Here is a 15,816-nt window from a genome sequence, read left to right as displayed (position 1 = left end):
TTTTCAATCACGTGTGCCGCTTGATCGTTCGTCAGTTAATCATTAATGTTTGTTCTCTACATAAAACACATATTCTTATTTCGGGTTGGATCAGCATGAAAAAAAAAATTGACACACACGGGGGCGGCATATGCCCTCTATTTGTGTAACCAGTAATTGGGTTAATGCTCGTTTGAACTACTGTGTATTGAGTCACTTAACAATACGAAAAGGATTAACGCGTGAGGTCACACCAGCTCCAGTCAAAATGCAGCAGCACTACTATTCCGGTAGCAGCTGCCACTAAAAGGTAAAACGCGCTTTAGTATAAAACGCTTGGGCCGGGTTCGTTTGAGCACAGTTCGAACTGTTTCATTGCTAAGTGAAGTACAGCCTCCCCTTTGTAACAATGGCATTCAAGGTTAGTAACGGTGATTGGTGTTTTGTGGTGATGGTGGAACGAATTTTTATACACACGTTACGTTTACAGTTTGTGACCTTCCTCGCCTTGGTGGCCGTCGCTCGTGCTGGACTCATCGGCTCCCCTGCCTTGTCTTATGCTGCTGCTCCCGCCCATCTCTCCTATGCCGCTCCAGCCCATCAACTGTCCTATGCTGCCCCACTGACCAAGACCCTGGTTGCCGCTCCTCTCACCAAGCACATCGTTGCCGATGAGTACGATGCCCACCCACAGTACTCCTTCTCCTACGGAATCGCTGACGGACACACCGGAGACCAGAAGGAACAGCACGAATCCCGTGACGGAGATGTCGTCAAGGGATCTTACTCCCTCGTCGATCCAGATGGTTTCAAGCGTACCGTCGAGTACACCGCCGACCCACACAACGGATTCAACGCCGTCGTTCACCGTGAACCACTCGGCCATGTGAAGACCATTGCTGCTGCTCCAGTTCTTGCCGCCAAGACCATTGTTGCCCAGCCAGCTCTGTCCTATGCTGCCCCACTTGCCCACAAGACCATCATCTCGCAGCCAGCTCTGTCCTATGCTGCTCCTCTTGCCCATCACCAGACTCTCCTGGCCCAGCCAGCCCTCAGCCACTACGCTTCCCCAGCCCTGTACCACCACTAGAAAAATGAAAATATATTTGCAAAGATGAAATAAATCATCCAAAAATTTAGCTGCCCCCGTTTGTTTATTTTTGTTCCGAAAAAAGTGTCTTAGAAATAGAGAAAGGTCAGAAAAGTTCTTCTCAAAACCATGATGAGTAATACGAACGAAAATAATTCAATCAAACTCTTCATGTCAATCTCATAGATATAGATCGTGAAATGAGACATTCCCAGTTCAGCATTTCGTTTGAACTTCCTGACCGTAATGAATATTTTTTCGCGAGCAATAGGTTCCCTTATTATTAATACAATAAGTGGTAAATACATAATAGATATAAGAGACATTAGATTTAGATTTAAGAATTCAGCGTAAACTTCAACATTCTTACAATCGCCTTATATTCCCTCATTTTCCTGAAGAAAATACACTCGACAAAAAAAAATAGAGGAACAAAGTACGAAGTCGAAAATTTTAGGTGATTTTTGAAATGCTGTAAATTTGTGACAAATCATCACATAAAGGTGGGATACGCAGGTGTGGAATATTTTACGCAAAATCCGATTGAACTGAAATTTGCACGGGGTATTTTTCCCGGGAATCTACATTTGGCAGGAAGTCTCGTTCAAAAGTTCGAAGGTCACTTTTCCCCATATATTCATTGGCACACAATTACGGTCTTAATCTATGCTCTTGCAATTCATATGGTTATGCAAACGGTTTGAAAAAAGGCCGGATTTTGTTTATGGTTGTTTTCCATTGTCTGCTAGTGCAATATTCGTATTCACACTATATAATTTCTATTTGATTGCATACAAGTTTATTTTTTTGAATTCTTCCTACTAACTAAACATAGTCAAATGAAATTAATTTTCGGAATAATTAATTTCTAAAACATTTTGTTTTAGAATTTTGAGGTCAGAATGAAAAATATTCAGGTGAGGTACGTTTCACGTTGTATAGCATATTCATCCGATATTTCGAGCGATCTCAGAGTTGTAATGATAGTTTAAGGGACCACGAACTGTTTCCTAAATGGAGAACACAATGTCAAAATAGTTTTTCATCCCAACAGTGAGAGAGATAGTAATGAAAAAGACGGGTAGGTAATGTCGGGAACATAACTGAAGAGACGTAGGACTTCTTTTGTTCGGAACCATTTGAGCACAAATTGGACCAATCATAACGAGGCACATAGTGCGTTTGGACAATGGTTAACATTTCACAATTATTCAATCGTTTATTTCAAGAAAAATCAATTGTTATTCATTGTGATAGATGCGTAGAAGTATTTCCTATCAATTGATGTAATCATCTTTTGCGATATATTTACCCTTTGCGGTCGGAATAAATTCCCCTTGAAAGAGATCATCTTATCTTTCCACGATAAGAATCTTTTGTTTATACCGATTACCGTTATTTATCATTGACAGAATCCATGCCATACCAAACCGATATAATGTTTCTCAGATTTTCGTGAAAAGTGGTAGTTTTGTTCCTTATCGCAAAATATGCCGATTTCCATTTTAAGGTGAATCAACTTTTCCCCTTTTTCTGAAAAAAATGACTTTTTTCAAAAATTCATGATTGATGAAAAATTAATAATTTCATCAAATTCGATCTAGCCGTTTCGAAGGAATTCGACCACAACGTGACACGAGATTTTTATATATGTGTTAGGATTTTCTTCAAGACTATATTTTTTTCCGAAGGATTTTTCCGATTAATTTCAAAATACAAAATCCATTTATTCTGACTCCGCTTATTATGACGTGAATTGTCAATTCCCTCCGATGTCATGATAAACGGATTCCACTGTATAAGGCGATATACAGTAATTAGTTTCGGCCTAGTCTTAGGTGGAATAACTGCCATGTTTTATTCAAATACAATTATTATACTATAAGGGTAATAATTATTGTATTATATTGGTAATAGTGAATTACATAAATTATTTTTGCTTGATGTAAAAGGACAAATATTTTATATGGATATAATTCGACTTTTATCTGTGTTTTCAAAATAATAACAATAGTAGAAATAAAGTGTGTTAATCATATTATTTCAGTAAATCTTCAAAGTGCTTATGCATTCAACTTAAAGATTTATTTTTTATAAATAATTTTTTTTATATAAACAATGAATCTTCCGAAAATGCTTATTGCCAATGTTTACTCTTCCATTACTTTTCATTACATTCTGTATTCAGAATATGAATCAATTTAATATGCTTCTTCCAATAATTGCACCTCATTCCTCAATAATTACACCTCAAAACACAAAAGTAAGCATTTTTTATAGTTTCGTATTTGAGGTGCAATATTATTTTTTTCCGAAAAATCTTCTAAAACACCTGTCATTTGCATTGAGAAAATCGGGAATCGAAGTGAAATAAAGAAATACGTGTCATTTTCTTCTGAAAGAAACAAATATACGAGGTTGTGTAAAAGAATATATTTAATATATAACTAAGATGAGTAAGATGTTGTAGGTGGAAGCATTGAGTAGATTCAGAAAGTGAAAAAAGGAAAATAACACAACAACTTCTACAATTAAATCCATTGAATGAAATTTATTATCGATTTATTTAAATTAGCACATATAAAAACTGATAGTTTACTTAGAAAGCATTCAAGTTTTCCATGAATTTTTGGGAAGAAAATCATAATCACGCCTAAGAAAATACTAAACATCTTTCACATCTGTTCGGATTAACCTTGGAAAATGCACTACACTTTTGGAGCAGTTTTTAGTAGCAGCTCAAATTGTAAATTATTTTATTTGTAATTTATAAATTTTCGTGATTACTGTAGTTCTAAGTCTAGCTTACATTTAATATGTTCTTTCCAGGTCCTCGAGCTACTATGGTTTGGCAGACTGATTCCAATTTCCCGCAGGATAGTTTCAAACTAATAAAAATATATTTGTAATAAAAACCTAACAAATCTTGCTTCCAATACCCTTACTTACACGATCTCTTCTGGATTGTGGAGATCACGTTTTATTTTTTTTTAATTTTATTTTTGTAACTAATATGAACTAATTTGAAAAAAATTCTCATAAAATTCAATATTCAGTTGTACCATTTCGCTATAGGTTTGTTTTTATATATTTTCTTACTTTTTATTCTTCTCCATCTGACCAGTTGATCTGTCATGTTGACCGATTGAGTGTCTGCGTAGCGTTAGCCCGTAGTTTAAGCTGGATGTCCACTGGTTTTCGTCACAACATCCATAATGTTACTTCCATCCACTTACAAAAATTTTCTTATCTTCCTAAACTGAATCGTTCTAATTAGCGTACTACCTAAATCACAGCCTGTTTAAGGAAAACAGAGCTCTGTCGGTCCCTAAGGGCGGACGTTGAGCTTTTTGGTAGTCAAGCACTGAATGACTGGGACTGGCTGTTACGAAATAAGAAAATGAAAACATATACGATTTGTTTTCGAATGTTTTACGAAGTGAAACTGCTTTTTAGTCGAATTTCTGACTATTTTCTATTCATACAATGAGTATTATTTTTGGGAGCTGGGTAACAAGAGCGTTTGCACAATATCAGTGTCGGTCTCAGTTTCCAAAGGTACTTATTGCATAAATAGAAAATAGTCAGAAATTCGACTTGAAAGTAGTCAGATTTGTGAAACATCCGAACACAAACCGTATGTATTTTTATTTTCTTATTATATAACTGTCAGTCCTAGTCAGTCAACATGCTCCTACCAAAAAGCTCAACGTCGGCCCCTAGGGACCGACGCGAAGCTCAACGTTTGTCTACTCTCAGCCACCACAGCAAAAAATCATGCTGAATACTTTATTCAACGATGTAATAGTTTACATTTCTTCTAAGCGAATTCTCAACTTTTTCATGACTGTATACGGAGTTTCGATGAATAATAGATAACGATACTCGGTACAAACAAAATATTATTAGCATGGAAAGATAAGAGGATCTCTTTGAAGGGAAATTAATTTCCACCGGAAAGGGTTAATAGTTGATGCAGTGTTTTAATAGTTAATGAATTAACTAAGCCTACTCAAAACGAAACAATTGATTCACGGTCTGTGAGACCGTATGCGTGAGTATAGGAGGGTCAAATACCTGGTTAATTCAGATGAAATACTAGAGAATACATTTTTTAAATCTGTGGAACAGAAATTAGATTGACAAATTCATTCCGTTTTTATTCCTAAACTATTTGATCAGCCTAATAATCATCCAATTATTTTTGACCAAGATCATTTATCCCATTTTTAAAGCTTTTTTCAACTAATAATTCCACACTGGGAGGCGCAGGTGTTTTCGTCTAGTCACTAAAAGTACAATAATAACTGGAAAGATGAATCAACGAAGAATTTGGCTCAACATGACCCCTAGCAGCTGAATATCGACCACTATTCTCAAGGAACGTATACTTCCGATCCTACCAATCTTTGGGAAATCCTTTTAGGATTGTCTGTTGGTATTGTGGGTTGCTAGACACATGATTCAACATAAACTAATATAACAAACACTATCAATTAAGCTCATCACGTTTTGTGTGCATACATTTTTGCGTTTCATAAAAGTTCTCGTGAAAAAAACTCGATTTTCTCATTTAAAACGAATGCTTTTTCCATAAGATGCTATTAACTGAACATAACCTCGATACGCACCAGTAGTGCCATCTCTTCGACCTTGCACAGACTTTTCAAACAACCCATTTCAGGTGATATAGTTGAAGGAATCCTTTCTCGGTGATTATTGTGGAAAGTGATAACTGATTGTAAGGGAGAAAAATATCAGGATTCAGAGCGATCGTGATAATGGAAAACTGATTTTTGGGGTAGCGATAGAGCAAAGTTCGGCAATTGCTTACACACAATCAACCGGAAATGTGTTCTGGCACATGACTTTTGGCAATTGTGGTCTGTCTGAGACCAATAAGACCCTAGCTTCGCATGATTTTTGGAAAGCTCAGACTTTGTACATAACATATCAAACTTCAGAACGGTATGCTGAAGAAATATCTTTTTTCTAAATATTAATTGTTTAGTCGTATGCAAGAGCATAACGAATGTGTTTTACAGTTTTCCTAAAAATTTGAATGATTAATCATGGTAGCATGCAAAATATAGAAGTTTATGATATACCTGTTGAAATGTTCCGGTTCTGTCATAGATGCATTCCGTTTTGGGAATGTTCACGACATGTTTACATTCAGAGCCCATTATATGAGCGTTTATACAGAAGTTATAAGAGCCATATGGTCAGTGTATCACAAAAAATTCGTTCGAATTCTTCTCGTTCGAATGTTCGAGGGCATGTATCAGCGGATGTGAATTGAAATACCCCAAAGAACAAAACCCAGAAATCAGAGACTGAGAATCTTATTCAAGATGTCTGTTCAAGACTGTAACTACAAATAATCGAAAACCACGATTTAATTTTTTAATTTTTTCATCTATTCAGTTCCGCATTGGTTAGTTTTAGTTAACAAACAGTCGATAACAACGTTCCATCGCTTAGTGATGGTACAGGGATGGGGCAGCATAGCTGGCATAGGCTGGCTGCGAGATGATAGTCTTGTGGGCAAGTGGGGCGGCGTAGGACAGGGCTGGCTGGGCAACAATGGTCTTGGCGGCAAGAACTGGAGCAGCAGCGACCTTCACGTGGCCGAGTGGTTCACGGTGGACGACAGCGTTGAATCCGTTGTGTGGGTCCGAGGTGTACTCGACGGTACGCTTGAAACCATCTGGATCAACAACGGAGTAAGCTCCCTTGACAACATCTCCGTCACGGGATTCGTGCTGTTCCTTCTGGTCTCCGGTGTGTCCGTCAGCGATTCCGTAAGAGAAGGAGTACTGTGGGTGGGCATCGTATTCCTCAGCAACGACTTGCTTGGTGAGTGGGGCAGCAACCAGGGTCTTGGTCAGTGGTGCGGCATAGGACAGTTGATGAGCTGGAGCAGCATAAGACAATTGATGGGCTGGAGCAGCATAGGACAGATGAGCGGGAGCAGCAGCATAGGACAGAGCTGGGGAAGCGATGATTCCAGCACGGGCAACGGCCACCAGGGCGAGGAATGTCACAAACTGTGAAACGATTACATAACATTAGTAAACACTCTATCTCCAATCCTTCACCGTGAACACAAAATCATGATATCGTCCTTTAAAACACTTGCACATATTCACACGCACCTTGAATGCCATTTTGTTCTGCGCTGACTGCTGTTGTTCACTAAGCAATGAAATTGATCGAACTGTGCCTAAACGAAACCGTCGCTACCAATTTATAGCGAAACCGTTTTCGGCGATCCGTGATCTGGCTGTGGCAAGAATAACCTCGCCGGTTTCCCCTTTCCGCGATTTATCCTGTCCATAGTCCCAAACTCGCACGGTTGCCTCTCGTGTGCAGTGAAAGTAAACTTGAGTGATGAACTTGAGACTTCAGTGGGCCAGTTGTGTCAATCCGCTTTTTTTTCTGGGCTGTGCCTTTTCGGCGAAATGTTCTTATGCTGTGACGCACTAAGTAGTATAAAGTTATTGGAGGTGACTTACCGATTATTTACGATCTACGGGCGGTTATTGTGTTGGCATATTGTAACTTTGACACAGTGAAAGGACGGTAGTTGTTGCTATGCGAATCGATTGTAAAACGCATGGGGCGGGGGAACGATAATTCATAAAATGACGCCTGTGGCGGACGTGTGTGTGACTAATTTCCACCAAATTGCTACGGTTTGCTGTTTGTGCCTGGAGGCAAAATTGAAATACAATATAATGTAGTGATTTCATAATGCCGCTGCATGAATGAAGCTCGTTCTTGAATGAAACTAGTTAGAATTTCAGTTCCCATAGAATTGAACTGATGATCATCTTTACCGTGATTAAGGATTTTACATGGAACTGATGTTTTCAAAGGTAATCCAACTTTTGAGGAACGTCTCACTGAAGCCCATCATGAATCATGTAAAATGAAAACAAACTCTGGCAGAATTTCGTATCAGAAAATTGAATTTATTATAGAACATTGACACGTTCATGACAAAGTTGGTTTCCATTTGTCCGCAGTTTAAAAAAGACGTAAATCGGAAAATGTATTACCTTCTTGTTTGCTTTATCTATCTTAAGCTGATTTTATACGGCTCCATTACTCCCCTGCTGAGAATAGCCAGAGGGGTCTTTTTCGAAATGTCCACGATCACTGATCCAAAAAGGGTGTGATTTTAACCACTTTTTCGATGGCTTGCTCGAGCTTTGAACGAGAAGGCTCAAGGTCGACCCGCCGTTACGATTTGCGTAAATTATTGAATTCTCAGCACAATAAATTGCCAAATAGACACTTATTTTATTACGTTCATTTGATTCATTGATTTATGATACTACGTGTGAGGGAAAGTGTGCCCAATATTAATTAACCTCTAATAATGTAAATAATTTATTGAAGCAAATAATGTTCTGATATCTTTCAATTATCAATAATGCATTATTTAATAGTTCACTTGAATCTAGTCTATTTAGACTAACCATTTTCTGTGCAATTGGATATATTTTACCTAACCGAAGCACTCTATTAGCCTAAATTTTGAGGCAATTTTAAAAACAATCAATTACAAATCCGTTTAAAGAAAAAATCAACACATATTCCTTTTCGATTCCTAGTTCACTTACTTTTATTTCTTCTCCATCGAAACCTGAACCTTCTGATAATGACGATGAACAACAGTAATGTTTTCAATTCAGTCATTTCAGAGCATCATATCTTTTAATTCAACTTTTTTTATTTTTTTCACGAAAATCGATTAAGGGACACCTTTTCCATTTCCAAATTGTCATAATTTCAACAAACCGTGTTGTTATTCCTATGTTTTGATTAATTCATTAACGTTTAACGATCGTTTTTCTTCTTAAATTTTTTGTGCAAAGTTTGAAATCTCACAAGTCATATCACTTGATGAAGTTAGGAACACAATTTATTTTCTATTTGCTATTGACAGAGTTTTGGCTTCCGATTTCATTTCCCCAAAAAATTGATTGAAAAATTGAATTGATTTTTCATTTTTTACTACATAGATCTTTGCATTTTGCGTTAACGCACTTCTTTGATATTTTCAGACAGATTGGTAGTGTATATTTCAGGGAAGCTGATTGGAGCAATATCACCCCAATTGAGCTATTTGTTTAGATCTAAGAATTCATGCCACTTTTACAAGGTTTATACAGCAATTCCATGAAAACACTCAACTTCCAAATTACTTTGAATCTACTCAAAACTTGCATAAATATTTCATATCGAATATCTCTATTTTTTAGGATTCTTTTATTTTTACAGGCTCAGAATTCGGCTCCATTAAACTTATGTATAAAGGAGCCGAATTCTTAAATATATTTTTAAAGCTATACATAAACAATTTTCATAATTCTATGGTTAGTAAGGTGGTAAACCAATTACTATCGAATATCTTAGACTCATATATTTATTTTTCACTTTCACGGTACATCGATGCATTTCCAGGGGACGAATTTAACCCTCCTGTACTCGCGCAAAAACCGTAACTCGTGTACTCGTGTACTACGCGTCTCTGTTATATTGCTTTGTGTATTTTTTACGCATTATTGGTACTTATTTAAAGATAAAGATACGATTGAATGAAAAAACTCCAGAAATTATTTTTTCTTTAACTTTATTCCGTTTTAATAATCATTTAATCCAGCTTCCTCATCGAATTTTGGTTTGTCAGACCGTATGCGCAAGTATAGGAGGGTTCAGAGGAAGTATGCATTTACACTTAAAATTAATTTTTAGCACATGTTTTGGCATCCCGATTTGTTATTTAAATAGGCCCAAAATCACAGAAAGTATGCTACTCCGCCATACTGGTATATAATTTGTATAATATATATGCTATAGCAATATAAGAGCAATATAAGCGAGCGAAACTCGAGACACATTGCAAATAAGCACGCATTAAAGCTTTCCGCATACTTTGTCACGTACAAGGCCCAAACCGAGAAAGAAATAGATTCACGTTTATGCTCTTCTTTTTACTCATAGAAAACATTTTCCAACTGCACTTAATAATGTGGTGTAATATTATCACGCATTCATGCAACAGCTCCAGTGGCTATGTGGATTGCATGGTCGTGTAAAACAGCCTTGCATCCCAGCCGGCCTAGATTCGATTCCCGTTGACGTTGTTTGATTTTATTTTGGGTACAATCCCAAGCTGACGTTCAGTCTGAGAGAAAGAGATGTCTGCTCCCTTATACACAAACATCTTAAAGCCTTTGAAAAGGGTGCTTTTATTTGTTCATTTCACGCTTCAGCACACGAAAAGGCATTTTTCTGCCGAAGATAAAATGATTTCTGCCAACGATAGTTTGGGTGTACATTCCATCCCTTAAACCATGAACTCGTCAATACGTTAGGGATAATCGCGGTAACCAACAACCGAACTCATCTTCGCTATACATTCGCTACAAACTTACTAGTGTGTGCTGACGAGGAATGTGGAAAAAATCATTATAAAAAAATTATAAAAAAAAATCAGTTTGCCTCCAGAAGCGCTCACCTTAACTGGCGAGTCTGCTTTCTCATTCTCCGGAATCGAAAGGTAGGAGGGAACTCATTCTGAGGTTATCTTGAATAATTTTTCGACCAAAACACTCAATAGTAGTCTTTTTCTTATTAGGAAATAAGATGAGTGTTTAGCAACATATAGGATAGCCTCTATTGAGCTGAGACTTTCTGCAAAGATAAAATGAAGGTCGATGGGCAATGTTATAATGATCCCTGGAGCATAGTACATCGCACCCAGCTCAGTGACATACAAGGAGCAAAGATCTCAGAATTTGAAAGAGGCACAGGAATTTCATTTATGATGCCGATATAGAATAAGGAGGCTTTCAAGTAAGCTATGAATCACAGATTCCACAAAATCAAGTTATAATTGTTCAAAATTTGTAAATTATCTCATTGTGCCGTGATTTCAAATCCGTACACTTTTGACGTAGAACTACGTCTAACCGGAATATATGGGGGGTAAAATGAAAATCTAATCACAGAACATGCAGGAAAAAATGAAAGATTTCGAATGCTTATAACTCGAACATTTCTTGATAGATCGAAAAGATATTTGCATCAATTGATAGGAAATATTTCTACGCATCCATCCCAATTAATGAAATGTTATTCTCCTGAGATAAACAATTGTATAACTGTAAAATGTCAAGAACTATCTAAACGCCATAACGGTCCGTTTTGATTGGTCCGGAACCTGGGGAATACATTGGCATTGCAAATACATGCAAGGTGGGGGAATTTTTGTTCCCACCGAAATGTGTTCCCTAAAACAGTCATCAAAACCAAGGTGCCTCACATTACATGTCGTTTGTTCCAATTCTTTACTTACACAGTAAATATGTTGAATTCAATTGAATTCAAAAATTGTTTCATTCAATCAATAATTTAATCAATACAAACAAATGCTTTCTAAGCCAACTGCGGTTATACCATAGATACCGTTCTGAATCATATTTCGGACGCTTAAGGCATATGATTCAGAAAACAGGTCTCAACTCTATGCACAGGTATTATTTGGTTGATATTTTTAATAAATTAGTTCAATACGCTTTTAAGCTTTCTACTTTGGTACCTATTTGATTGAAAACATAAAAAAAACATCGAATAAAATGCTTTTCAAATGAAGCGAATAAAAATCAAACTTCGGACACTAAATCAAATTTCGGACAGATTGAATTCAAATTTCGGACACTTTATTTTGTAATTTTTTGAACGAAAATTACATTAAACTTGATTATATTTTATAGTCAACTGCGAAACACTTACCAAGCAATCACAGTAAACTGTTAACCATAATGAGAACTGATGAAACACGGGAGAAATTAAAATATTGATGAACGGGTAAATTCTACGTGCTCATGCTAAGCAAACGTCAAACACAAACGATAGTGAGTAGTGTTGTAAGATTTCTGCCGATTATGTTATAATTCAAATGTAGTTCTCGTATGAAATGATAGTGAAACCAAGGGATTACTCTAAAGAAGCAATTAAGTATTTAAATATATTAGAACAAAGTGTCCGAAATATGATTCAGAACGGTATAACCCACCCATTTTTTATTCATGATTTGAATTATGTACACTAGGGTGACAGCGAAAATGGTCATGTCAAATTTCAAAAACCGACCATGTACATTTGCCCAAAAAAATGAACTGTGCAAAGTTTCATCTAAATCGGACATGATTTAGGGGTGCCTCAAAGCGCTCAAAGTTTTGATTTTTTGATCCTCGAAAATCTTCCAAGGGGGAGTAAAGGGAATTTGTAAAAATCGAGTTTTTTTTTATTCCAAATGACTTAAAAATGCATAAAACGTCGAGATCTGGTGTTCCCTGAAAAAATTGTCTGAAAATCGACTTATTGGGACTTTGTCTGAGTGGCCAAAAAATCAAAACTTTGAGCGCTTTGAGACACCCCTAAATCATGTCCGATTTAGATGAAACTTTGCACAGTTCATTTTTTGGGCCAATAAACAAAATGTACATGGTCGATTTTTGAAATTCGATGATGATTTTTTTTCCAATATATTGACATTGACCCAATAGTAACTATCAGTCACATAGATTCAAAATGCAAAAAATGTTAGGTTTCGGCTGATATTGAACGTAATGAAAAAATGTCCGGATTCAAAAGCATTATTGTATTCCAGATTCAAGTTTTCATACCCAGATCGAAGAGTTGCACGTTGGTGGTTTATCTATATTTTATGCGTCTTCGCATTGCTGGTTTTTTTTCTGGCAGTAGAGAAGTTTTCTCGAGTGCTCTCATATGTTTCCCAGGGCTATATATTTTTTCTCCGCACAAAATTTGTTTCCGATAACAATACATCACATGGAGCTATTTTCAGGTCCTCAATCAACCTGAGGGGATATTTCATCCGCTGCATGATTTTATGACACTAAGCAACTGATCGTTAACGAGAAGAAGAGATACCAGTTTGGTAGACAATGTTTTCACTAGTGCTTCCGTTTGCGTTCGAACTGTAGGATGTCTTGCTTACTTCTTATAGTTTCAAACATTGCCTTAATTCTTAAATCCGACTATGAAGCTATGCACACGTGATTCTTCGGATCAACGCAGATTATATAAATGAAGCTCGGATGGAATGGAGGGAAGCATTTTTTTGGCGTTAATCACGCAATCGTCATGATTGCGTTTTGTCTGCGAATAGTTGTATGAGATTTTGATGACAAACTCACGATCTCAATTCGATAGGAAGTTATAGCATAGCCCTGAAGAATCTTCATGTAGAGATTAAAACAGAAACAGAAACAAACACATTTCTACTATTTACAATGTTCTCATATATTCAGTTCACGGTTTTCAATAAGTTAGTACAGTCAACAAACAATCAACGATAACAGCTCTTAATGGTGGTACAGGGATGGGGCAGCATAGCTGGCATAGGCTGGCTGGGAGATGATGGTCTTCTGGGCCAATGGGGCGGCGTAAGAGAGAGTTGGCTGCGAGATGATGGTCTTCTGGGCCAATGGAGCGGCGTAAGAAAGGGCTGGCTGGGCAACAATGGTCTTGGCGGCAAGAACTGGAGCAGCAGCGACCTTCACATGGCCGAGTGGCTCACGGTGGACGACGGCGTTGAATCCGTTGTGTGGGTCGGCGGTGTACTCGACGGTACGCTTGAAACCATCTGGATCAACAACGGAGTAAGCTCCCTTGACAACATCCCCATCGCGGGATTCGTGCTGTTCCTTCTGGTCTCCGGTGTGTCCGTCAGCGATTCCGTAAGAGAAGGAGTACTGAGGATGAGCGTCGTATTCCTCGGCAACGACTTGCTTGGTGAGTGGGGCGGCAACCAAGGTCTTGGTCAATGGAGCGGCATAGGACAGTTGATGGGCTGGAGCAGCATAGGACAGATGGGATGGAGCAGCAGCATAGGACAGAGCTGGGGAAGCGATGATTCCAGCACGGGCAACAGCCACCAGGGCGAGGAAAGTCACAAACTGCAAAACGATTACATAAAATTAATAGCACTTTTGTTCCAATCACTTATCGAAAACACAATTAAAAAGTCCATTGCATCACTGGTACACACCTTGAATGCCATTTTGATGATTGCTTTGGCTGTTGTTCACTGAGCAATGAAACCGATTGAACTGTGGCTAAACGGAACCGTCGTTCCCAATTTATAGCAACAAAATTTTTGCGCTCCAATTCGAACAAGTATAATGTCGCTGTCGTCCGCTCTTCTCGTTTATCCTTTCCGTACGCCCAACATATGCACACATCCATACCCCCGCCCCGTGTGTTTCTCTCACGTGTAGCGAAAGTGAACTTGAGCGATGAACTTGAGCGGACCTGATCTGGCGGTGTCTCGACTCGGATGCTGATTTTTCGGCGAAGAATTCCGCCAAGCCGCTTGCAATTAAATCGATCGCGCGATTGAATGGTTCGTTGTTTCTTGTTTTCCTTACACAAGAATTTCACGATTCCGATAGCCATCCGTCGCATGAAATCGCTATTTTCAGGTAGCCTTTGATTGACCCGGGGGGAATTTTAATCTGGGCCCGATTTTATGACTCTCTGTAATGGGTCGGCATTGACGAGAAGGCACAAAAGTCTAGCAGACCTTGCGCGAAATTAATGCTTCCGTTTGTGCGTTTTTGCCATGGTGTTCAACTGTGTTCAACGTTGTAACCAGTTGAAGTGGGGTCGCTGAACTGGGCGTATTGCCTATGACCGGTGCGAAGTTCATTACCGAATCTTGGGAGTATAAATTGCAGAAAAATATGCGTATATGTAATTTTGATCTCGATCTGTGACGAGTTATTGACCTTATCTATGAATTAGATGTCCAGTGAAATACATTAAACTTTTACATCATTTATTGATCGATTATTCTACTTTCGCAATTGAAAACATTTCCAGATTGAATTTTGTAGGAAACTGATAGTTTTGATGAAGTTTCTCACAGTCTAAACTCGTTTTTCTATACAAACGAAGTGAAATGCAGAATTACTTGCATAGAAAAAACAATTATTAATTCATTTATCTGTTCTATGCTAATTCTTAACATAAAGATTTTCACTTCGAGGGTGAGATTCACGTTTGTCAACATATGTTTTCTTGTGTTTGTACCCAATACATAAATTCTATGCTTGTCACCTTCAAAGAAGGCCACTTTCGATACAATACCGTTATGATAGCGACTAATTCATCAGTTAAACATTTTTCAAACGCATTTTCCTAAATCAAGTTGGGTTTTCTTTTTTTTTGTTGCGCTTTCCATTCAGTCCGCATCAAGAGCGTTTGCACAATATCAGTGTCGGTTTCAGTTCTCAAAGATACTTATTGTATGAATAAAAAATAGTCAGAAATTCGACTAGAAAGTAGCCACATATTGTAACACTTCCTAAAACAAACCATACATATTTTTATTTTCATATTTTGTTACTGTCAGTCCCAGTCAGTCAGCGATTTCCTACCAAAACTCTCAAACGCGGTAACGACGCGGGCCTCAACATGTTAATCGCTCAACCTATAACTTAATTTTTTCCAACAGAATGGACCAAGTTCGAACGCTACAGAACTACTTCACTACTGAGCGCCCTAGTGCGTTGTGATTGGCAAATGCATCATTGGTTAGTCTCGATGTTATCACTTTGAATCAATCGAATCACCACGAGTGTGGCTCGACATTTGACTTCTGGGAATGGAAAAAGTCAGTCGGGCCACATCAGGGTATTCGA

General features: G+C 37.8%; 3 protein-coding genes across 7 annotated transcripts in view; 2 read left to right on the top strand and 1 right to left on the bottom strand.

Annotated features, from left to right (window-relative positions):
* Nucleotides 1-15,816, top strand: part of LOC129763592 (papilin) — a 243,194-nt gene that overhangs the window by 103,965 nt on the left and 123,413 nt on the right. The gene's annotated exons all lie outside the window — the stretch shown is intronic.
* On the top strand, nucleotides 280-1,118 carry LOC129763600 (larval cuticle protein A3A-like). Its single transcript, XM_055762842.1, has 2 exons — nucleotides 280-400; nucleotides 470-1,118. The coding sequence occupies exons 1-2, from the start codon at nucleotides 389-391 to the stop codon at nucleotides 1,067-1,069; spliced, it is 612 nt and encodes a 203-aa protein (XP_055618817.1). The 5' UTR covers nucleotides 280-388; the 3' UTR covers nucleotides 1,070-1,118.
* On the bottom strand, nucleotides 6,467-14,294 carry LOC129780237 (cuticle protein-like). The gene is made up of 4 exons (XM_055788288.1): nucleotides 14,163-14,294; nucleotides 13,479-14,070; nucleotides 7,228-7,295; nucleotides 6,467-7,119 (listed from the first exon to the last, which is right to left on the bottom strand). Exons 1-4 carry the CDS (start codon nucleotides 14,172-14,174, stop codon nucleotides 6,550-6,552), a joined length of 1,242 nt encoding a protein of 413 aa, XP_055644263.1. The 5' UTR covers nucleotides 14,175-14,294; the 3' UTR covers nucleotides 6,467-6,549.

The sequence above is a fragment of the Toxorhynchites rutilus genome, chromosome 1 (genome assembly GCF_029784135.1).
Source record: "Toxorhynchites rutilus septentrionalis strain SRP chromosome 1, ASM2978413v1, whole genome shotgun sequence".
Taxonomy (NCBI): domain Eukaryota; kingdom Metazoa; phylum Arthropoda; class Insecta; order Diptera; family Culicidae; genus Toxorhynchites; species Toxorhynchites rutilus.
The sequence above is the reverse complement of the archived record's forward strand: the minus strand, read 5'-3'. Positions and strand labels throughout refer to the sequence as shown.

Bases quoted from the DNA above. Each gene is read 5' to 3' on its own strand.
- LOC129780237 (XM_055788288.1), bottom strand. The intron at 7,296-13,478 runs AAGAGCTGTTAT...GGTTTCGTTTAG, and splicing joins CCCATCCCTGTACCACCATT to GCACAGTTCGATCAATTTCA. The intron at 7,120-7,227 runs GTGCGTGTGAAT...ATCGTTTCACAG, and splicing joins AGAACAAAATGGCATTCAAG to TTTGTGACATTCCTCGCCCT.